Source organism: Necator americanus, chromosome III (genome assembly GCF_031761385.1).
Source record: "Necator americanus strain Aroian chromosome III, whole genome shotgun sequence".
Taxonomy (NCBI): domain Eukaryota; kingdom Metazoa; phylum Nematoda; class Chromadorea; order Rhabditida; family Ancylostomatidae; genus Necator; species Necator americanus.
The window spans coordinates 16,552,599-16,577,057 of NC_087373.1; the positions used below are offsets into that span (position 1 = coordinate 16,552,599).

Sequence of the window (24,459 nt, forward strand, 5' to 3'; positions counted from 1 at the left end):
ATTCTACAATAACCGCAATTTATACTTGGAAATGCATTTCTACCTGCGTGACTTCAGTGAAAGGCGACGGTCATTAATAACGATTTATTCCCAAACTCCTTAGCTCTTTGTTTGGACGAAAAAGTCGTTTTAAAATTAATTCTTGGTATTTCCAAGCACTATGTTACCCTGCGGAATGTCGTCTTTTGATTTCTGATCTCTGAAATTAGCGCTACGTCCTCTTACTGCCCAATTTTCAACAACAAACAAGACGATTTTTATCTTCATATTAAGAGAAACAAATATAACGGAATTATGAGCACTCGTCGCAAGATCATGAGTTACGGAACCGATATCGGGGCAGTGTACATTGCACATGGAATGGCATTAAGAAAAATAAGAAAAAGTACAGCTCTGAAAGAACCACGAAACACGAAAGAATGTCGAAGGCAGGTCATACTGATGAAAACTCTGGCAACCGCATGAATGGTGAACCACGGCTGGGAGTGGATTGTATCGAGTAGACTGGCGATCTAGAAAAGTGGAGTGGTAGACCGATCTAAAAAAAAAAACACATTTCCAATTACTTGGATTGTTCTGTTACACATGAGCTGTACACCTTCTTCACAGTGAAAACTATATTTTCATCTTTCAAATTTCGTAACATTCTCGCACAGCAGTATCTGATCGTTAACTTAAAGCAGGAATACTAACATCAGTGTGTTTCTGCTGCTATCTGACGACTAATCTTTATTTTTTGCTGATACGGTAGCTGAAGTAGCAGCTGACACAGTAAAAGTGTGGATGTTAACTATTATTTTAATACTCGAATAAAGTTCTGTTTATCGTTCTAATGCTTAAAGACACTAAATATTGTTGTTATGCGTATATTTGCATGCTCGTCACACATAGAATATCCGCATATATCTTCATTCTGGTAGGAAACACCAGCAAACTGCCAAAGCCCGAGCCAGATGCGAGGAATGCGCCGAGATAGAATAAAGTCTTTGGTAGCAATCCTCCGTTTCGTTGCGCTTAACTGTCGGACATTACCTACACGAGAGTTTTCGAGTCACTCGGTGTTAATAGGCAGTTCACCCCAAGTCTCAAAGGCTATGGAACAATGAATAACGGATGGATTCTGTGCAAGCTCTCGCTGTAGATCGAGAAGGTTGGGCAGAACTATATTCAAGGATGCACACCTCAGCAAAAGTACCGGTAACCGCGTCATGCAGTAACAGTGGCTCGCCGATTGAGCTAAGTAGTTAAGTACTAGTCAAGACATTAAGTCAAGTAAGTCAACTTATTTGGAACGTCGATTAACTTTTCAATCAGAGCATTTGAACAACTATGAACTCATAAATTTCAAGAATTCGAGTTTTTCCCATCAAATTTCGAATATACGAAAAAGAAAACACTTGAATTATTTGAATACTCGGCACATGCGCAACACTCGTCTATACGAGTGCTCGAATATCTGAAAGGAATTCTTCAATGCATTTAAAACAAGTTCAAGGAGTAACCTTTGAGATAATCCTGAAGGAAGGGTCTTTACTTACAGCGTCCGATGCAATACAGTTGTTCGACCTCTCGGTTCTCTTTCAAATGTTTGCACCTCTGATATGTCTGGCGTCGGCTCTAGCGATCCTGGCTTTTCGTAGAAGTTCAACGGTACCTGGAGAATTTCAAATATAGAGGTTGGGCCTCCCCTTCATTCACGTCACACCTTCCAGCTTCGTTTTCAGAAGAAATTAACAAGTCCTACGAGCAAAACCAAACCGAAAAATCGCATTTTATGCAGAACGCATGAAAACTTTCAAAACGTCGTATTTGCCACATTTGTAATTTTTCAAGCAAATAGCTGTTTTTCCTAGTACTCGGGTATCCACTAAAAATTTGTGACCACCTTAAAAATCCCATATTGGTCACTGCACAACTAATTTTAACAAAAAATACGTCCATTCTGTAAGAAACCTGCAATGTCCCCCACCCTTCACTTCATGACCCATTCGCATGAGATAGCACAATGTTTGAGCTCTATGTCAATCCATACAAACACCAACCAGCGCAATACTCTATCTCCTCAAGTATGTTAAGTAGAAAGACATATCCTATTTTCTTGCTCCTCAACGGAGAGTCCGCTCTTCGTTAAATTAAAGAAATTATATAAAAACAAACCACTAAGATTATTCAAGAATTTTGCACAAATACAAGAGATAGTAAACAAAACAAACAAAAGCTAACTACATTTTCGGGCTTCACTATACTTGGACTTCTCTGAGGAATACGTTTTTTCCGATCTGACTGTTTGAATACCCAACAAACAGTGAATACAGCGACTAATAGAAGGATTATGCCCATAACAATAGATATCCATAGTAACCACGTCAAGATGTTGTCCTTGGCTCTGAAAGAATAACAAAAAAGTAATCTCGTCCGAAAAAAACTTTCTCAAAAAAAATGTTAGTTAACACAATATGGGCAGCTATTCCCGATATAAAAAGCTGTTAGAAGTTATCGCGAACAGATGAAGAAGACTAATATATCACAACTTCATCATTCATTCTGAACATTCTGAACATCACTAGACACTGCGCTTTTGTAAATGGAAATATTTCAGAATAAAAAACAAGCACACCTATGCCTGCACCAGGGCTGTTCGCCCTGCGTCCATTGCATTCGCCATGTGCTATCATCTTCGTTTCTGATCTTTCGACCTACAAGAAGGTTCAAATTCAGCACAAAGAAATCAGATATCGCTCAACACTTACATTGGAACTCAGTGTCGCCCATTATTACGTGTGTTTGAAAACAGCTGAACGAAAGCTTGTCGCCTTCTAGATAGGCTGGTTCTCCGCTTGACGGTCCCTTAATAAGGTACTCAGGATATTCGATGTTCATCGCGCCGCAGGAATTGTCTGGAATAAGTTTGTAGAGACAAGAACGACATCCAACAAGACATTTAGTTTTCTTGTGCGTGAATTTAATTTTCTGAAATGCTTAACGAGCTTACATCGTGCTGCACTTTCCATTCGCTGATTGAGGTAGTAATTGTAGGACATTCGTGCTTCTTCGCCAAGTAAACGAGCCTAAAAAGAAACTGAATGCACGTGAAATACGTAAATTTCCAAATTCGTGGTTTATGCACACAAGTTTCTTTTAAATTATTACTTGGAGCATGACGGAGTCATACAAACAGGGGACGTCATTTCCACAATCCGATTCAAGAGATCCAAGATCAGTTGGACAACGTAGATATATTTGTCGTTCTTCGGGAGATTCGTAGTCGGGATCTCCTTAATTCATAGAATTCTCAGCATTTATATTATTTGTCTTGAAAAGTGTTGAATATGGCCGTTAAATACATCCATGTACTTTAAAGCATGTTATTTTTCTAGGAAGTTGTATCCAAAGGCATATGAGCAATCAAATCCAAACAAAAGATGGTCGTCAAAAAGATCCCAATGTAAGGATCTTAGTTCCGCAAAAGTATACTATACTTTGCCTTGACCTCTTGAATAAAAATTGCTCGTTTTGCAAGCAAGATTACCAGGAAATCGACAATATCGGGACTTCTGAGCAGAAAGATAAGATTAGAGATGTAGATGGCGAGTATTAGTCCAATTCTCCTAATTGTCCTGAAAGAATGACTGTGAAAAGGGGTTGGTTACCGAATTTTTCTACGAGCTACCTGGTAAGGTGCCACATTCAAGAACGCGGGTGTAGGCGCTACTGGTGCTGTTTTTCCCGCGTCTAATAACAAACGGGAGAAACAGTGTCAGTAGCCCATTGACTCTCCGCTCGCTGGCTACACTTGTCTCGTTATTAGGTGCCTCGTAGCAAAATTCGATTAGCGAGGCCGTTTTCCATGTTTGTTAGCACAAGAAGGAAGGCGACCTTGATCGCGCTCATGCTCGTGATCTACAGCTAACCTTATCCTTTCGTGGATCTTCCTTCATTATCGCTTTTGCGATATGCCGCCTTCAAAGGTTGAAATTTGATAATATGTCTAAAACCAACTTCTAGGTGTCTTGCAGAACGTTAAGAAATTCCTGAAGTCGTTCTCCGTCTGTGGATGGAACATGTGACGAGTTCTGCACAAATAAAACACTGTAGAAGCCAGATATTGACAGCGAAAAAGTTAATGTGCAAGTTACGTGTGATATTTCGATGAAGTTTTATACACAGGTCCTTTCAGATAGTGATCCGCATATGCCTAAATAAAGTTTTCATATTACCTATCCTCGAAAATCTAAATTCAAAGACCTATGCGAATTAATGGCACCAGTGGCGGTCTACCTGGAACAGGTTTTCTCTGTCGCTCCTGGAAGCAAACAGATCAGTGACATCTTCGGCTTGAAGATTTACATTCATTGTTTCCAATTCTCCTTTGATCTTATCTGAAGTGATTGCATCCTTGTTAAGCTCAAAGTCATCAACATACTACGGCTAACAACTTCGTAATTAAATTCTCAGGAGAATGAACTGGACCAACTATAATCTGAAGTACTCATCATGATGAAAACAGTCAAACTCACACTTCATAAGCTGAGATCGAGTGCCCTGGTCATTCACGCTGGTCCATGTGAGTTGGGAATACTGTTGCTGGAATGGCTCATCCGGAAATGGATTGATCAGTCCTTCTACTCGTGGCATGTCGGGAGTTCTGGGATGCGGCTAGACAAGGGCATTTATTGAGAAATACTGAACAGAAGTTTACCATCAGCAACGTAAAGTTGCTGACTAACTCCGGGAAAATTCTCCTTAAAAAAACGTACAGTTAGAACTTTGTAATGGGGAGGTACTGATATTTGCAGGTCCAACAGACCCAGGCTTTCCATGTAGTTAAATTTCCTATCGATGTCAATAGCATAAGATTCGCGGATCCTGATTCCAATTTGAGCCTCGTCCAGTACTACGTAGATTTCTGATTGACCCTTCTCGACGTTATTCACGTACACGGTCACTCCTCGAAAGAAATCGTTCAGATATATAGATTCAAATATATTCTTCATCTTATCAGCCAGATTACTTTGGAGTGTACTGTGTTACAATGTTACATGACGAGAATTGAGAAGTCATATTTGCACCTACTGTTCTATTTCAAGTTAGTTGTCAAAAATCAGTTTTCACGAGTTTGTTTTTTTTTCTGTTCCACGCCTGTATGCAATCTATCAACAATTGGGTGGGTGTGGCGCAGTTGCTAAGAGCACTAACTGCGGCTACATATTCGATGTTTCGAAACCGAATACCAAGGTTTCCGTCCTTTCGCAGTCGATAAATTGATGTCAGACATGCATGGGAAGGATACAAACATTGACTTAATCCACCGGCTAACCTCTGTAGGTTACTGTATAGTCCAGTACACGTTCATAAATCCCAACAATTCCAAATTGCAGTCGAACACGTTGGTGCCGCAAGCGGATTGATACGCAAGAGATTTCTTTTCAACAACCTAATAGCCGTTCAAAAACGGAGGGGCATTTGTTCTGATTTTATACTCCGCATCAGTGCCCAACAAGTATGAATACTGTTGGCTTTACGGTAAGAAAATTCAAATTATAAGTCATTAGTATCACCTCAGTATTACCAAAATATTTTGAGAGTCAGCAGATCTGAGAAGCAACAATAATTTCTCTTAGCGTAATTGCCTCAGATCAATGTAAAGGTTGATAGTTGATGCCGAATAAACAAAATAGTGAGAGTGGTAGTATTTTGACCGAGTAAAGCAAAATTTCGTAAACTTCTCTCCAAGCGAATGTATGTATATCAAGAAAGTCAGTTTCGATGGAACGCGTACGCGAGTCTGATTGTTACCTGTTTGCGGTTCGGCCGCAATTCTACTAAGTGCAACCAAGGATTCGTGTGTACGCTCTGGGCACGTGCGAGCTATATAACCTGCACTACACATGGCAGAAGTAACGCAAGTACAGTAGAATGTTGCTCCCACCCAGCACATTGTCAAAGTCCAAGCCGAATAGGTCAAATCGAGGGGTTGGACCGAAGAGCTATGTTCAACAACCATTGACGAATATGCGGGGACCGCATCAGGCGGTAATACCAGTCTGCCGATTAGGCCAAATAAGTCAAGTTTGCTTCGAAAAATTTACAAACAAACACAACCGGAGGCGTAGAGAGCACCAAGAATATCATTGAAGAAATGGATCAAGTATGCCAAGATAAATTATTTCCAATTGAACACAAAGTGTACTTATAATACATCAAGAGTATTTCATGCAGTTGTAATTTCACTGTCTTTCAAATGCAAAGAATTCACCATGGCACTTACACAGTTACACTGTATAATTAAATATTGATTGTACATGGAGATAAATAACTCCACATGGGTGCTTAAAGTGAAATAACGGTGCAGAATTTAACAATCTACGCTGGTCGGCAAGTAGCTGGCGGCAATATAGCGTTCAATAACGCAGAAGTTTAGTAGTCTTTAAATTTTTTGTTCCATCGTTGTATTCGTCCCGGACGATCAAATAGAAGTCAAATTTTTGTAGTGTTTCATTCCGATTCTCGAAATTAGAACCTGTCTCGATGAATTCACGAAAAAAAGCATAAGCAGCATGATGTAATTACCTCTGAAACGTTGAATGTACATGTTATCAAAATATCGTATCACATTCCCAACAATTATGGATGTTTTGTATCGCTGCCGATAGGTATCTTTCCGTAGAACCACATGCACCCTGAAATCATAACGACAACTGATACAAGTAATTGAAATACTTAATAGAACTGTATTTAACGTCAAAATGTGTATTTTCAGCTGAATTTGGTTAGAGAAAAACGTATGTATGAAACTCACCTGTCTGCACTATCAGATGACAAGACTACTCCAGTTACTACAGTAGTGTTTGTTGGTTGTACTAAATCTCGTTGAGCAATGTCTAATGCGCCTAAATTGATATAAATTGATATATCCTTGATAAATATTATTAGTTGTGGAATATATCCTATAAAATGAAAGAAATTAGCATAAAATAAAGAAGAAAACATTAAGATTGGACTACGTCATATTTGTTAATCACAAGAAACAATAAGAGGTAATTGATTAACCACATCCAAGAAAAGAAGCGCCTCATGGAAAAGGAGCGAGAAAGTTTGCCACTCTGGTGAAACTTTGTGGGGACCAGTAGAACTTTCAAAAAATCAAGAATCAGAGCTGAGTTCAAGTGGAAAGAGCTAAGCATACTTTGTAAAGACCTGTTGGTAAAAATTATCTTAGATAAAAGTCCAATACTTCAATGATAATTCCACAAAAATTTACTTTAAAAATCCACGCTTCCGACTATGTTGTCACCTTATACTTATGACCAACGACTCATAATGATTGTAATTGAAACGATTAAAACAAGCTAAAATTAAGGCTAAAATTTCTTCCATTAGCTTTATATTGCTGTTCAATATAGCTTAAGGTAATAATCCTCTAAAACGAAGTGAGCCACGCACCGAAATCCACGCTTCTGTCTGGAAATCGCTCCATACGCACTTGGATTTGAACTTCAGGAGTCGAAATCGTTTTATGAGAATGTAATAATGTGAAAATGCCCGGTTCGTTAAAGACGAAGTTTCTATTGTTCAAGGTTGACACAATGCCTGCGCCCAAAATAGATCCTGTAACAAAATTATTTCCTCTTAATGACTTTCACGTACAGAATTACAAGCCATGTGAAAGTCCTACCGCTCACAGGTGGCTCGTAAGCCTGGCATGCACTTGAAGGTCTTCGCCAGTAGAAAAGTTGACAACGGAAGTCAGCATATTTACAACAGAGGTAATACGGCATAATATCGTGATGGAATGTAGACAGACCAGGCACCTGCGATAAAACGAGACTTCAGATCACGGGTTCTTTACTTATCTCAAAAATGATCGGTGATGCTAAAATAATGGTACTAATTGACATAGAGTGATAGATACATTGGAAACATTGGACATCGGTCAAACATTGGATGAACTGCACAGTGAAGTGCTGTAAAACAGCAATGAAATCTTTAGAAATTTATTATTCTCACTACTCAAATATATGAAAACCAGTTAACCAGCGGTTGTAACCGCCCAAAATTCTGCAATTTTTCAGCGCTGAAACGCTGAAAGGATGCAGAAAGACTGCCGCTCTGGTTGAAACGACAGTTGCTTTTCAGCAGCGGAAAGCACTTATAAAACCATAGCTTTTACCTCGAACATGCCCTGAAACGGTGCACTGCCCAACTCGAATGCTCGTGTTGGTACTCCTGGAGAGTACGGTGTGCTTTCGTCGATCTACAACACATAAGCATAAAATTTTGCGGCAGGAATGCTTTCTGCGCTACCAATTCCCTGTCAGGGAGCATTGGCGCTGCTTTTTTTTAGGTTGGCCGAATTCCTTCTCAAAAAATAATCATAAGAACATCTAAAAGTAAACTCTAGATGATAAACATGAACCAAAACGGTAGAGGTGAGGTTCCATGTACAAACTATGAGGATGAAATTGTGGTTCAATTCATCCTGAACATTATAGAATTCTCGAAAACAATTATGTAGATCGTGAAAGTAAAGTGAAACCACAGAATGACAAGTACGGATGTTTAAATAACAATGGAAGACCTATAGTGATATTTCAGAATTTTCTGTTGGTGCAAGTCACTGGAAAACAGTACAGTACCTTGACAACCGGCTGATAAGTTGACTGCATCAGAAACCCACGCGCATCATAGCAGCACGTTTGGCCATAGTGAGTCGAGTATGAGCTACAGATGTGTAGAACCATCATGAGGAATAAACGATGAGCTCAGAACCTCTTACTACCTTTCTTCCTCGCGCCCTTCAGCGGTTTGCCTGTATGTTGACCCGCGTACGTTCTGCGCCGACATGTAACAGTTCGTAGAGCCCAGAGTTTCAGTACAAGTCACATCTCGGAAAAGCTGAAGAAACAAAAGTATTTCGGAAATATATAAATCAACCATCCATATCCTAGAGCGAGGCTTTGTTGCCAGGTTTATAGTATAATAAAACCGGAGCCAGTATTGCAGAACGTCATTCAAGTGAAACATTGGGAAATCTTAAAGGCTAACCGAACTGCATCTTGGGTGCGGCATAAATCGTCCAAGATCCATCTTCGCCTGCTCTTCCTTGCAAGGACAACTGGAGTTTGTTTCCGTTTCACGAATGAAGTTAGAAAGAGCCCCATCCTCATTGAACCATTCGTGACACATTTCTCGTGCCTTAAAATCACTGAAATCAGTGAAGGCATAATGTGGGTGCTCCGAAAAAGACAAAACTCTCCAGATTCAGAATATGATAAAGAATCAAAAAGAAGAGTAGATACACGTTTACAACTTTGTGATGGAATTCGGCCACCTATTTTTCCTAGTCAGATCCCTATTTACTAGTCCTTTTCTGGATTATATTGTTGCGAACATTCGATATGCTCGAATTTTATTTAAAAAACAACCTTCTCCTTAACGAAGGTAAGTTTTTCCTGTCTGTCTTGCCTATTTCCTTGGAATTCGCCGTCCTGTGGCAGCGTCCATAACCAGTGCAGTGAGATTGGAGCGGAAATTATTCTAAAAGAAACCAAACGCACCTTTTCAAAGGAATCATATTATATTCTACGATCTTCACGTATTAAGGTAACGAATAGCGAACCCTTCTGAGAGATCAAAATATCCTCCTGTTGTGACAAATGCGTCTTGTGCAACTGGAGCCAGTTTCAGATAACCAAGTCTAAAAAAACCATTCTATTTCATTATGTAGAAAGCATCGCTATATAGAAAGGTGTGCGATGAATCATTTTCTGCTCAAAGGCTGTGTATCATGAAATTGATGTTGAGATCTCTTCACGAATGGATAGGAGTAAGGTGTACTTCAAGATTGATAGCGTGATCGCACCCAACTCCCCTCGTAACCCAGAAAATGCATGTTAAGCAGCCTCTCCTGCTCCGATCTTATCAGTCTTGGAAATTATTATCGATGGAATGCGATAAAGCTCCATCATCGTGCAACGTCTACGATCCGATTAATACAACCAAAACAGCAGTGGAAGCGACACCCACTGCTTCATACAACCGCGGACGCAATGCAGATTGCTGCTTTTCTATAACCCGTAATATGATGAATTTGGATTCTCGACTAAGCTGAACTGAGCGTGTCCACTCTCGTAACCGTGAACTAAACCTCCACTGCTATCTATTGGTGAAGAGATTGCAACATTCGTGCGTGCTAAGCTGCCACTCAGCACTTACGAATAGAAATAATTATGTTGATTTGGAAATGGATGGGCCACAAAGCTGGAGAGCTATAACTATAGCTATAAGGATATAACTACCGTACCGTAGGAGACGAAGATAAGAATGATAGAATCCGAAAACTATAGTTCATTCGGGTCAAAGCGACCAGAAGCCTGGCGTTGTAACTGCGGCTGTACTCGAAGCGGAGCGATGGAGATAGCGGTTTCAATCGAGTTGGAAATATGGCCAGTCCACTCGAATAGCAGAGAAGAGTGGAGCTGGTGTGAGCCCACCTTTATCCGAACCGCTAGCTCCACTCTGCTTCTTGAACAACAGCGTCAAGTTTCAAATTGTTTTGGATCGACTATAACATGTGAGATCAAAGTAATATATGAATTTTAAAGTCACTAAGAATTCCTCACCTATAACTGAAAAGCTCGTCTCGCACCTCATAGCTGTCGAGGTACCATTCGTCCACTCTATCTAAGTGATAGATTTCAACCATTGGATTCCATTTGTACAGCTCGTCAGCACGATTTTGGTACGTGGCTAACCTAGAAAAGATGCATAGCCAACTCTTTTTGCATGATTTTTTTTCAACGTTACGTCTTCTACGCTTAATGAAATGGCTGCTGCAACCCAGCCATACAAAGATGTACCTTTTAAATGTTTTAAAGAAAAGGGCAATTCTACTAGTTCACTGATGTGGTAGAAAGAATATCTGAGATACTACAAATATATTGAATGCGCTTTTACGAACAAAAATAGTTTTCTGTTATTTCACACACTTCCACGCCGAAAAAAAAAAGAGTTCACCAACACTCCTCCGACATTAAGTGTCAGCTAAGTGTATGAAAACAGTCAGAAGCTCAACAGTGCTTTGTGGATTTTCTTGGGCCAACTCACCTTGCCAGGACCCTGTGTTGAGGAACAAACTTGCGTAAATTGACATCCTGTGCTTCCTTATAGCCGACTACATACAAACCAAGCTGTACGTTGTAGATGCTGTCATCGAAATAATTCACTGTCTCGCCAGGAGCAAACGTTCGCGATGCGGTGAAATTTCGTGGGTACCTTGAAGTTGGAATATTCCTTCTGTTCTCTACTCCACTCATATTTAAAACAAAACAAGACTATGAATATATTCTGTAAATAGAATATCAAAAAAACGTGTTGTGTTTTAATTAAACGATTTCGAACGAACTCGAATCAGCACTACTTTGCTATTTATGAATAAAATAAAACAGTCATCAAGTTATACAGAAAAAAGAAACGTTCAAGATAGAAAAATGAAATAGTGAAAGCAAGTGAAACGGAAAACGAAACAGAGACAGGCTGGAGTAAAAGTTTAGAAACTTAACCGGAAGTGGTATTTGAAAAATAATTAAGCTGCCACAGCCGTGCTATAGGCGGGTCAAAACAAGCTGCAACCTGACGTATAGTCGGGTCAAAACGACATGAAGGACGGTGCACTTGCGTACGCGCTCGAAGCTACGTTGTGGAGGCAGCAGTTGGGAACGGGGTGGGGCTATCGCACACTGCAGCGATGGGTGGTGGGTTCTAGTGCGTTCCTAACCGCTACGCGCCACGGCGCCGCCTAGAGAGAAATCGCGTACGCAATTGCACCGTGCTTCGTGTCGTTTTGACCGTACTATAAGTACGTAAACGGCTGCGATCGAGATGGGACTTTTACCCGCCTGTGAAACGACCGCACCAAGCAAAGTTCCCACCTCAATCGAAACCGCTAGTTTCATCGCGCCACTTCGAGCACACGCTCACACACCTGCACTGAGCTTCAAGTAGTTTTGATAATATGCTATTATAGTAATTTAATTCACCACTTTATAGTCATCTGAGCTGGAGGCGGATTAATATACCAGGAGTGGATATTTCCAATATCCAGACGCATAGGATCAAGCGTAGGAGGTACTGAAAATGGTATGAAACAAATTGCACAAAACTAAAACTTGGTCAGCTTAACAGAATGAGATTTGTGGTACTACCTAAACCTTACCAAAATAAATGAATCCTACGTAAGCCTTTTCGTCATTTGATAATCCAGACTGCGGCTGGAAATAAACCGTCTTCGTACCCCAATCCAGTATTTTCGGCAGCGTACACCGTGCTATGGATGGATTCAAAATCTCACATTTTGCCATCTAAAAGCACAATTTAAAAGTGTGAAAAGGCCTGAACTTAGAAAGATGTTTCAGCAATAACTAGGCAAAGGGGAAAGGAAAGGCAATAAGGAGGGCAAAGGGGTGGGGGAAGCATGAACAAAATGAATTGGTTGTATTCTATTCCACGGCGCCCACGAAAGCTTGTACGCAAAGAAAACAGTGAAACAGGAAAATTCGCTCAAAACTGGAGAAAAAGAATGCGACATGGGTAGACGAAGCAGTAGTTAACCACCTTTACTTCTTGAAGTAGCGAAGTCTTACTTGTCGCTGTTCAATCATAAGAACGTAGGTGATAGCTGGATTCAAGCACATCCCGTTGACGTCCACTTTCGTCTGACCAAGCATGGTCACGATGTTTGGATAAATTAACAGGGGGACTGAAATCTAATCAAAGTAAACCCATATCTTAAGCACTAATCTGGTCTTTAATCTTCAACACGGTATTTTCGCAAAAATGTAACTATTCGAACTCACAGAAGAGCTACATTGTTTGTGAACCCTAGAAAAAAAATCAGGAGCTTGTTAGTTACCATAAGTAACGACATTCTCTAGCAGGTTCGTAACTTTTCGAAATAACAACAAAAGATTCATAAAGCAAACGAAAGAAGACGTACAAGTCCCTCCAGTTTTGTTGCCGCACCCGGCTGGTCGCACGACGTCATCAACTCGATGAAAGTACCTGAATATCAATTACGACTAAATTCGCTGTGATTTCCAACCATATTGATTGAATTCTCTAGACAGGAATCCAATTACCTTCCTCTAGCAATGTGTGGGACAGAGGAGCGAGAAGCGAGAGATGAAGGCTGTTGCTTGGTTATTTCCGACAGATCGACTTGGACTGATCCGGTGTGATTCCCTCCGTTGAATAAAGCCTAATATACATGCCACAGTTGCAAAGAATTCAGGGAAAAAGTATCATCCACTCAAGTCATCGACGATTTAGTTTAAGGATATGAAAGAATGGTGATTCTCCAAATTAAATCTGAGAGTTGGGTCCTGTTTGTAATATTAAATCTTTTTTCAAAGTTGCTATCCACTAAATTTGTAAGTATGAAATAAAAGCGATTCTGATACTTTTACGAACGAGAAACTGCAGCTGATCTTATCAGTTAGAAGACGAATTGTTGAAAAAAGTTAATGTAAATCACAGCGCCCTAATCCGTACCTGACATTTTCCTGTGCGTGAATTTCCGTACATGTCAGCAGCATCGAATCCGAGTTTGTAATAATTTATCATTGTGTAGGACAAAAGACCCTAGGGAAACATTATTAGGAGATGTGTGTGTGGAAAAAAGTGAAATAAAAAAGCAAAATACCTATTATGTAAAACTATAATACATAAATCTCCACTATCTGCAGAATAGTGAAACTGTCATCAAAGACGTTATTGATAAAACTCAGGAACAAAGGATGTCATCTCAAATTAGTTCTCACCTGAGCATCGGACATCCACACGAGCTGGTATGTAGACAGCCCATGCTCGCTTCCGATGTTTGGTCGCAAGTTTTTCCACGTCACCACTAAGGCTGCTTCTGCACGAAATGTACTCGCTCCAGCTACCCCTTCTGAAAAGAAACTAGCTTCACTAACTCCAAGAGCCTCTGCTAGCTGTAGAGGCACATGGCTATTGTACATTTAATCTTTGGTAAAACCAGTCTGTTGATAAACCGCAATTTGAACTGATAAAGTTCTGTTACACCTCTTTTCAATTATATTTTCAAATAAGTACATCAAAGCCCGAAATTCGCAAGACCGTTCACTGTTCTTCAAAATAAGTTACTTAAAAGGTCTGAGACAGCAGCTGATAAGCTACTCACGTTGTAAAGTCTTCTGAAGCGCATCGAGGAATCTTTCCGATTGCTCATCACAGCGGAAATGTGCTGGTTTTCCTAGACATGGTGGACGACCAGATATTATATCACGGCCTGGAAACGGAGAAAGAGATCTGACTACTAATCACTTGTTATGATTTCTGAAACGTTTACTCCATCAAGTCTGAACCACGTTAAGGGTTATTGGAAAGTGAATGTCATTTTTATTGTTGTTACAACTTAGACGGTAGTAATTTCGTACCGCAAAATAGTACAAGATGGTTTCTTAATTGATTGTATTTCCTTCTCCCTTGTCTTACACAATAGTTTCGCTTTTATACTATTCCCTTCTGAAACGTCAAGCACTAAAACAAAATAGTTTCACGATCGACGTTGTACTCGACATTGCAGCTTATCCGAGATTCGCAAAAGTAGTTATGTCACAAAAACGACAAAAAAGACTTTCTGAGGCCTAGCGCCCGTAAATGTCAAAAACTATTATGTTTGGGCTGAGTTCCAATTCCTTTCAATTTGACGAGAAAACCATTACTTTGCATATATAGATATATATATATATATATATATATATATATATAATATATATATATGCAAAGAATGTATATAATATATATTTGATAAAATATCAATCCGTATCTATCAACCCATTGACATGCAGAATCTATAGTCGGATCAAAACGACACGAAGCACGGACATTTGCCCAGAGGCATCACCCCACGAATCTGAGGTGGTACGGATTCCAGGTGGAGTATTCGTATAGGGAATCGTAGATTATGGAGAGGTGGGTTATTCCGTCCATTTCTTCGTAACTGCCGTAAAAACGGTCCGTAAGATGCGGCGCGTGCACAAGGCTGGCGCACTTCAATCGAACTCGTTGTAGAAAATAGCGCACCGGAACGCTCGAAGCCGTATCTTCCGTGCCGTTTTTTACGGCAATTAGGAAGAATTGGACGAAATCACCCTTCTCTCCGTGATCTAGTATCCCGAATACGAATACTCCACCTGAAATCCGAACCACCTCAGTGATTCTGCATGTCAATGGATTGATATATACGATTGATATTTCATCAAATATATATATATATATGTATATATATGTATATGTATATATATATGTATATATATATATATATATATATACGTATATATAATATATATATAAGCGGTTGCGCTCTAAGCGGTGCGGTGCAGATAGCGGTTCGAATCGAGATGGGAGCATGGCGAAGTGCAGAGATGTGTGGCGGTAGCGAAGGTCCTTACACGATCCCAACCGCTTCGCTCCGCCGCGCCGCTTCGAGCGCAGCCGCTTACTCTACTGTCGTTCTGACCCAACTATACATCACTGATAAGAGAAAAAAAGTCTCACTAGCTTGTACGGGGCCTCTGCGAGTTTCCACTCTATAGAATACTCTGGAGTCAACACCTTGACCGCTTTGTATACGTTGTCTGAAAACAAACACATCGTCTTGGTTCACCAACAAAAAACAGAATTCAGAAAACAGAGAGAAAAAGGAGGCATAAGACAGGATAAAGTCCCCATTTGACTATACCCTGTGTTCAGAAGCAATTAAGATAAGCTTTTGAATTTCTTTCAAACTAAAGACTTTCTTTGTGAATAGATGATCGTGATAAATCCCTTTCAGGCTCTTAAGAAGGCGAAATCCCCGAAACGTCAGCCCAGAATAAAAAGTTGCAACGACTTCGTGTCCAGATCAACTCATGAAGAAAAGTACTGCAGAATGATACAAAGAAGAGAAGAGGGCAGCTTACTTGCACAGATAAGGTGCAATTACAGCCGGATCACTTTGCGTTGGCCAATCAACGTCAAGTCCCAGCTGTAGTGTGGAGGAGTCATCCGAGAAGTACGCGAAGCTGATGTAACCATTCGTAGAGATCTGGAACGAAGAATAACGTTAGTTGATCAAAAAAAAAATCCACACAATCTGGAATCTTCTGAAACCGCCCAGAAACTGTAAAAGTATACGTCAATAAAGAACAGAATAAAAAGCAACTCTAAAGAAATAGGTGATTTTCTTTTGTATTCAGAAAGGAGCTACGATGCAAAAAAACACTAATTCGAAGAACGGCAAGAGACATCTTTGCAGAACATAAAAGCATTTCCATAACAGATAAATAGGAAAAGTCCTACTTTCTGCAAATGTTTCCCTAATCGTCACTAATAAAGTAGAAGCGAAATAGAACTTTGATGTAACTGGCATGTTTTCGATCCCTAAAATGCTAGAATTGTCAGATGATGAGTCAGTTTCTAGTCCTTTTGGATACCGAGCCCTTCTTTTTTGCACCCCCACAAAAGAATTGGCAAACACGAGTCACTATTTGGACGGTTCTCAAGATCTCACCGCAGATTACATTGATTTTTTAGCTTGCAATCCAGATGAATATTACGTGGACTATAGAAGTACTACGCATTAACGGGGTTCGAGTCGGTCCAAAACCACCCAAAGCCTTGTGCAATTACGTACGCAAATAGTTGCAATCGAGGTGGGACCTTTGCTATGTAGTTCAAGTCGGACTGCAGTGGTGAGTAATGGTCCACGCTTCAATTCGCGTGCAACTACTCTCGCAGTTGCGCCAGGTTGTAGGATCCGACAGTAATACAAAAATGGTAATCACCTCTTTACACCTCCGTTTCCCTGCCAGTTAGATATTGCCATAGGAAATTTTAGCATTGCAACAGCGTATTAACTGAGAAAATAGGTACTATCTGGTATACTTTCATTAAAATCCGCCCTGTTCTTTCCAATACAATGAATGTATTCGTATACAAACAATATTCCGTGCCAAGTAAGCAGGTTTTCAGTGTTACACGGGTATTTCACTTACTTCTGATGAGTTTTAACAGAGAAGAATTCCCAGAGTCGGCACGAATTGACATGAGGCTCGGTGCAGTTGCGCAAGCGGCTGCGCTAGATGCGGTGCAGTGGAGTGCGGCGGCTGAGATCGATGTGGGACCACCGGGAACTGCAGCGATGAATGGCGCCAAATGGCGCTAACCGCCACGCTTCACCTCACCGTTTCGAACGCAGCCGCTTACGCAACTGCACCGAGCTTCATTTCGTTTTGACTCGACTATAGGAAATCTTCTTTGTTAAAATTCATTAGTAGTAACTGATTTCCCTCTGCATAGTATGGTTACGACGTTTCGTCTACCACCTCATTTTTTGCTGAGGAATCGATTGGAATCATCCGATAAGACTTCCTTCATTGGGCTATCATCATCAGACTCCACATAACAAAGAGTTATGTGGCGTGTATACGTTGAATATTTGTCACTCTAGAAAATTACTATAAAACTTTTCACTTGAAACAAAATTCAAGTGAAAAAGGTGTCGCAAGATAGGCGGGCAGACGCAAGGGATTGAGGGAGAAAAACCAAAAAATATGGATATAATGGGACAGCGTAAACGTCCTTAAAATGAGTCGCCGTCATCAGAAAGTGAATGCATAAATGCACTTTTTCTATCCAATGGCATCAGGAAAGTTATATCCGAGTACCAGAAATGACGAGAACCTAAAAGTTCCGAGGCAAAGACATCGTAACCACATTCCTGAGGATTTAAATTCACATGGGGGAACATTTCCTGTAACCAGCAGGAGCTTCAACACTCATCACATGTAAATGCAGCCATTTTGTGTCTGCATCTGAACTGAAACAAATCGAACGAATGTTCACGAAAATCGGGGAAAAGCGCCTTACTCCACACTTCTGCCAACGATTTCTGATCCAGGAGGACTAGCCCTTCTTTCCTATATATGTAGCTACATATTCTTACGTTCTTAATCTAGATGTGCTACACTTCTCTCCTTCTGTGGCAACTTTTTTTTTACGTAAGTCAAATGTCTTAGAAATTCCATGATCTCACACAAAAGAATGTAAGCTTTCCAAACTTTCCCCGAGAGACGTATGACTGGGTAGAGCACATGTTGAAACTGAAAACAATCGGCGGTCTAATCGTTTATTGCTCCGTTCGCCTGTCTTCTCGAGTTCTTTCCTTCCAAAACAACAAGTGCAGCCATTCTTACATATGAAATGAAGTAAATTTGAAATACTGCCAAAAAAGGTACAGGAAGTTGGATGCAGGGAAGGCAGTCACAGTTTGTTCATTCAGTTTTCCTCCCGAAATCGCTTTTACAGTAACTTGAAACTAATCGAAATACCTAACACTTGTGGAGTTTTTAAGATGGGAAAGTTTTGGCCAGAGCATCCAGACAATTCTTCTTTCTCTCGAATTCTTTGGAAAACAAAGAAATCTTGAGGGGGAAGCAAAAATCGTCGAAATGCAAGAAATTTTCGAAGAAATTCATAAACATTATCATCTTATTTTTCTAGATTACAACAACGAACGAAATAAATTCGAAACAAAAATTATAGGATGTTAGAAGAAGCTAAAATTGCTGCTGCGGAATTATCTTTTCAGGATAGGGCACTATTAACGGATTACCTCTACGATAATTCAATCTTTTTGAAAATAAATAAATCATATTGTGGCTGAATTTTAGATAGTAATACTATGCCCAACAGAAATAAATATCAAAACGCATACTGTTCTGGAAAGAGAGAGAAATTTTTCTCTTTTTTTTTTGTACTTACAACCTATAGTTCGCCTACTACCACGCTATTTATATATTTATATTTCATTATTACTTACCATTTACTTACTATTATTTATTATTTCTACCTTTCTATCGCAGTTCATCATAAATTTATAACGAGATAGGAGAGGCATCATTTGCGAGATTCTGCAAAAACAAAAGCATATGGATGATCTTCAGTTACATTAGATGAGTAAAACAGTTGTTCCTTTGATCTCACCACAAATTTCAATATTTATGAGGTGAACTTGTCTCAGGGATGCGAGGAGAAGAGATGTCAATTCGATAAAACGGTAGAATTATCCCGAACTGAATTTCACCATACTTATCCGAGCTGATAAGAAGGGCATTCGAGCAGAAAAATGATATGAATGGTATTCGTATCAATGGGAAAAATGCGATTTCTTCTCACATACTTTTCAGATCTGAGCAACCGTGCACGCAACGTCCTTAATAGACTTTAACACTTGATTTCGGTAAATTTTCGGTTCCAAAACATGAACGACTTTTTTTGTCAACTCTAGTAAAATTTGTAAAAAAAAAGACTCCCTTTCAGCCTAATTATCTCTTTGAAGAAGGCATCCGGTCCTACTTTTTCGTGAAGCAGAATCACTTCATAATGTAGAACAAGAAAACGTGAACAACATCAATCTTATAGTGTGTACGCTTACGGTAATCCTATGAGGAATACAAAGATCTCATAAAAATAGCTGCTTCTTCGGAGGATTATTTTGAATAGTCTGATGAATCCGAATAATATGGTTTCCCTCACATAAAATATGCACTGCAAGTGCATATTAGGACAGATGTAAAGTACATTCAAATAAAAAACAGAAAAAAGTGTCTTGAAGAGGATTCCACCGGGCAGTGCAGCAGTCAAAAGAAAACGTGGATGGCTGATGTAATCGATGATATGTAGGAAATACTACACGATCAAAATCTACCACACGTTTTATATATGCACTGATGTGCCGCAGAAAGCGCTGCCGAAGAAGTCACTTTCGCGAAACCTTTAAACAGGCTGCAGCATTAATTTTATCGATTTTCATCAGTTTTGTCCAACACCTACTAAAACTTCACCTTGATACGCTTCCATATACCGATTTATAGTTAGGTCAAAACGACATGAAGCACGAACCGTTGCGTAAGCGGCCGCGCTCGGAAGCGGTGCGGTGGAGACAGCGGATGGAATCGAGGTGGAACCATGGCGAACTGCAGAGGTAGGTGGCGGTAGCGAGGATCCTTACACGATCCCAACCGCTACGCTCCACCGCTCCGCTTCGAGCGCAGCTGCTTGCGCAAATATGCGTGCTTCATGTCGTTTTGACCCGACCATATATATGGTGATTATCTCTAGAAGAAACATTGATTTTATCTGTTTGCTGATTTTTGTTTCCTTTTCACTTAGGTAAAAAAGCAGACAAGAAAGGAGTTCTTACACGTATTGATTACAGATATGGAAGTCGCTTTGCAAAGAATATCAATTTTATTGACTAATAAGTACAAACTGCTCAAGCTTGATAAAAACTTGTGCGCAGTTTTAATATCCTCAACGAAGGCAACATCCGAGAAAATTCTCAACAGCAATTTGGACAGTTTTGGTTCCATTTTGTTCCTGGCGTTTTCCTGTATATTTTACTTTCTTTTTTGTTTATTTTTGATTTCTGTAATATTTTTTTTATTTCATAAAAGTTTTTTATTTCATAAAAATAAAGTTTTTTTATTTATTTTTTCATTTTTATTTTATTGAAGATGTGATTTCGCGAAGTCAATGCTACAAATGGTTTCAACGCTTTGAAAATGGAAATGAGAGCTTAGAAGACGAAGAACACCGACGTGGTCCTCAAGTGGTAGACGACGAATTACTGAAGAAGGCGATCGAGTCTGATTCGACACAAACTACAAGAAAACTTGCCCTAGAGTTCGGATGTTCGAATTCGACAATTGACGAGCATTTACCTACAATCGGGAAGACAAATCGGTGCGACAAATGGGTTCCTCATAAGCTGAGTGATGAAAATAAAGCTGTCCGTAAATCGAAAAAAAAATCGAAGAGTTGGGCTGGAAAGTTTTGCCGCATCCACCGTATAGTTCGGACATGGCTCCTTCGGACTACCATCTATTTCGATCGATGCATCACGGATTGTCGGAGAAAAAGTTCAACAATATCGAAGTCCGATCTTGGGTCGCATCATACTTCGACTCACAGCCAACCAAATTCTTTGAGGACGGCATCCACAACCTGCATGATCGATGGCGAATCGTTGTTGATAGTTGTGGAGAATACTGTATGGAATAAAGAATTGTTATAAAAAATTTTGTGATGTTTGAAAGTTTGAGTCGAAAGTCTCGTTTATATCCGAACAACCTTATATATATATATATATATATATAAAAGTTTATGATGTAGTTTTCAAGTATCACAGCCAACTTGTAAAACACCTTCCAAATTGAAGCTCAGATATGTCCGGAACTCATTATTGATCACCTCGCCCGACAACTCATCACACCCGCACGAGTGATGAAATGCAGTTTACACGCCATGATTCCATCACTTGTACTAAGACAAAGAATTACTTCGTTGAAAAATTGCCTCACTTTTCTACTCTCTCAGTCTCAATGTCCTCGCTGAAATCGATATGAGGTGTTGTTTTGTCGGGTAAAATGATCTCTCTAGTGCCAGTCATTCATATGATCTCTGGACTTGTGTAGGCTGCTTCGCATTTTCGCCGAAATACCTGCCTACTCTTATCTTTATTGACTACTGGAAACAATTCAAATCCGACAACTTTTTCAAACTCTCTATTTAAAATGAAACAATCCTACGGGAACAAAAACCCTAATGGTTCTTCGGAAACCAAGAAGAACTACGGAGAATTTAGCTGTTGTCCGATTATAAAGCTTTCCCTCACAACAGCAACAAAGGCAGATTGCTGCAAGAAAGATAATTAAAGGAAGCTACATCCTTACGCCATCCTTGCTCTTTACGTTCTTATTGTAAAGAGATTTGACAAACCTTCCTTGAAGCTACGACAACCCCTGTATGATCTCAGTAGACGTTGGAAATCGTAGGGCAGAACCGGAAGGAATGAACAATAGGAACGCTGGAGAACGACAAAAACACCATATTTTCCCCAACGTTATTCTTCCTAGTCTTGTACAAGCGCTAGCACCTGTGTTGCATGGTGATTGCGACAAAACCAAATCCGCTTTGGTGAAAGATGTGGGGCCGACAGAAACAGAGAAAATGAAAAAAGAAAGAAAAAGAAAGAGTACATCTAGATAAATATGGTTGCAACTTAATGATTATTTTATTTTATGGCACCTTGTTCAACTACAAACAGTGTCTCAGGAAATTCTGATAAAGAGTCGAGATCGATTGAATAACGTACATATGAGTTTATGTAGCGTGGCGCGTTAGTTTGCAGTTAATTCCACCTTAAAGGCAGCGCATCACGAAATTGACGTAGGGTAGAAACACCGTTCAGTTTTCATTAATCGCCTTAAAAAATGGCGTTTGTTCCTACGAGGTACGTGAAAACGCGGCGCCATTGCGCACGCTTCCACGGGCGAGTTGTCGAAGATCAATGAGATATCCTCCCCACCCTATTCAAGTAAAACCAATGAATAGGCTGCTTAGCAGACCGGACCATACCTTTTTTAGACGACAAAGAGAAACTGAACGGGTCCATGCTAATATTCATAACCTACACAGGGAACTGCACATTTTCCACGAGGTTTCCACACTACGACAATTTCGTGATGCGTTGATTCTGGGCTATGGGATACTTTCACAAAACACATCGTGGATTGCTTACACTGCTGACTCGATCGTATGTACATAGAGCAAAAATAACCAATCCAATCCTACAATAAAAAGAGAATACACAATCAACAAATCAATGAGGAAAGCCATGTGAGAATCATGTTCACCATCTTGAGACTGTACAGTTCCCTGAGCATGCAAAGTTCATCCAGAAATCTTTAATGGTTCCCCACGCTCACGCAAAGTTCGATTACTCAGGCGCTTGTTTCTCTCCGTGAACTATGCGTAATAAAGCAAACAACGAAGAAACTTCGATTGAGCATGTGATAGGAATGTCCAACATTCGATAACGATTGCTTGGACAAGGATATAAGGAAAAATCAAACACGAAAAATCTTGTAAAAATGAGGATGAAGACACGTGGACATTAGAAAACATAAGGAAACGTTAGCGAGAAGAAAAGAATGCACATTTACAAAAAAAAAAAGAGTTTTTTTTTTGTATTTTAGAAGTCCTCTGAAAGTGGCAGGATTTTAGCATAAGAGATGAACAGAAAGTAAAGAAAAATTGTTGAAAGTAAAAAAAAAGATTATGCGAAAGTTCCAAGAATTCTGGGTTATTTACCAATGTATAGTTATAACGTCCACCGTAGAAAGGGAAGAAATTGTGCAAGCGAACGTTGAGACCGTTCTGTCGTTGATTATCCGTGATGTAGCGATCGCCAAACGCCTCTCCATATCTTACCAGGTTTCCTGGAATATACATACGCTTTTTTAACATTAGCAATAGGAGTGCTATCGTGATGTGAAATCGGTGAGCTCTCTCAGGCGTCTTGAGAGAAAAGTGCTTGTGAATTTATGCTTCGTTGTCGCTGTTTGCTGGATTGGTTGACGTAAGGAAAACGATAGCAGCAGCAGCAGCAGAGCGCAAGCTCAGGCTAAGTGGAAGTGCTTATTCACGTCCACCTAACAGGATTGTTATTAGAAAACGTTTTCTTCTTTGCCGAAAGATGACAACTGCTCTGAAAGAATGACGAGGACGAGTGTGCGACACGGTCGCATTCCAGTTCGTCAAAAAATCAATTAGCATGCATATTTCCTACAACGGAATGTAGACAAAAAAATAATAAGGTAGTCTTCCGAACAAAACAATGGTAATTCTTAAAAAAGACGTATGCGATTGTAGAACTCCACTTAAATTTATTTTCAGAACCCTCCGTATTCTCACAAAATGGAATAATAGTCCTTCATTTTTGCAGCGATTCAAGAGATTGAAATTATGCCGTCGATATCATCGAGAACGATTACTGACTCACATTTAAGCAAACAGAAATCAAATACTCAAAAACCTCAAAGTAAACGGATAGATTCGTGAAAATCCTATACAATACCTTCATACTCTGTGTAAGTAGAAGGATTTTGAGATCCGACGTCAGCAAAAAGAGGAGGCTGCTGGATCTGAAATATCTGAATCTGAAACAAAATGTTCACAGCAGAACATCACAACGTATTGATACAAAATCACTTGGTTAAGGAATTCTTGTTGGGCTTGACCGCAGACAAGTACTCGAAATAAAATCGGTGTGGTGAGTAGGAGTAAGAGCACAAATAAGTCGCCTCTGCTGCTCATCACGGAGAAGTCGACTGACTCAGTTGATGGCCGTCTGTGAACGTCGGCTGTACGCCACAATGATGAATCACGCGGTGATACGATGCACGATAGCGACTGCTAATGGCTTTTCGCACATATTCAATCTAGAAGGAATAGAATTTTTTGTCCAAAAGCTCAGTGGAGAAGTGATCGCAGGGAGACGATTTATCCTCTAAAGCGCGTATGTGCAAACACTTCAACAAGATTACGTCCGAC

General features: G+C 39.9%; 1 protein-coding gene across 2 annotated transcripts; it reads right to left on the reverse strand.

Moving 5' to 3' along the window:
* Positions 1-433: 433 nt before the first annotated feature.
* RB195_009799 (uncharacterized protein) lies at positions 434-24,222 on the reverse strand (the record flags this gene model as incomplete). 2 transcript variants are annotated; one of them, XM_064190508.1, is made up of 37 exons in its annotated part: positions 434-512; positions 1,539-1,654; positions 2,227-2,386; positions 2,618-2,696; positions 2,751-2,897; positions 2,993-3,068; positions 3,151-3,275; positions 4,000-4,073; positions 4,137-4,195; positions 4,279-4,379; positions 4,518-4,656; positions 4,758-4,948; positions 6,571-6,680; positions 6,800-6,890; positions 7,444-7,608; positions 7,676-7,811; positions 8,171-8,254; positions 8,637-8,721; positions 8,780-8,895; positions 9,046-9,195; positions 9,426-9,537; positions 9,620-9,697; positions 10,623-10,754; positions 11,107-11,274; positions 12,039-12,129; positions 12,215-12,359; positions 12,642-12,757; positions 12,995-13,059; positions 13,137-13,255; positions 13,549-13,638; positions 13,818-13,948; positions 14,201-14,308; positions 15,580-15,659; positions 15,984-16,108; positions 23,218-23,345; positions 23,984-24,050; positions 24,118-24,222. In XM_064190508.1, 37 exons carry the CDS (start codon positions 24,220-24,222, stop codon positions 434-436), a joined length of 4,143 nt encoding a protein of 1,380 aa, XP_064048091.1. The 2 variants fall into 2 exon arrangements, with proteins under 2 accessions (XP_064048091.1, XP_064048092.1); XM_064190509.1 differs by having other exon boundaries at positions 2,224-2,386.
* Positions 24,223-24,459: the final 237 nt, after the last annotated feature.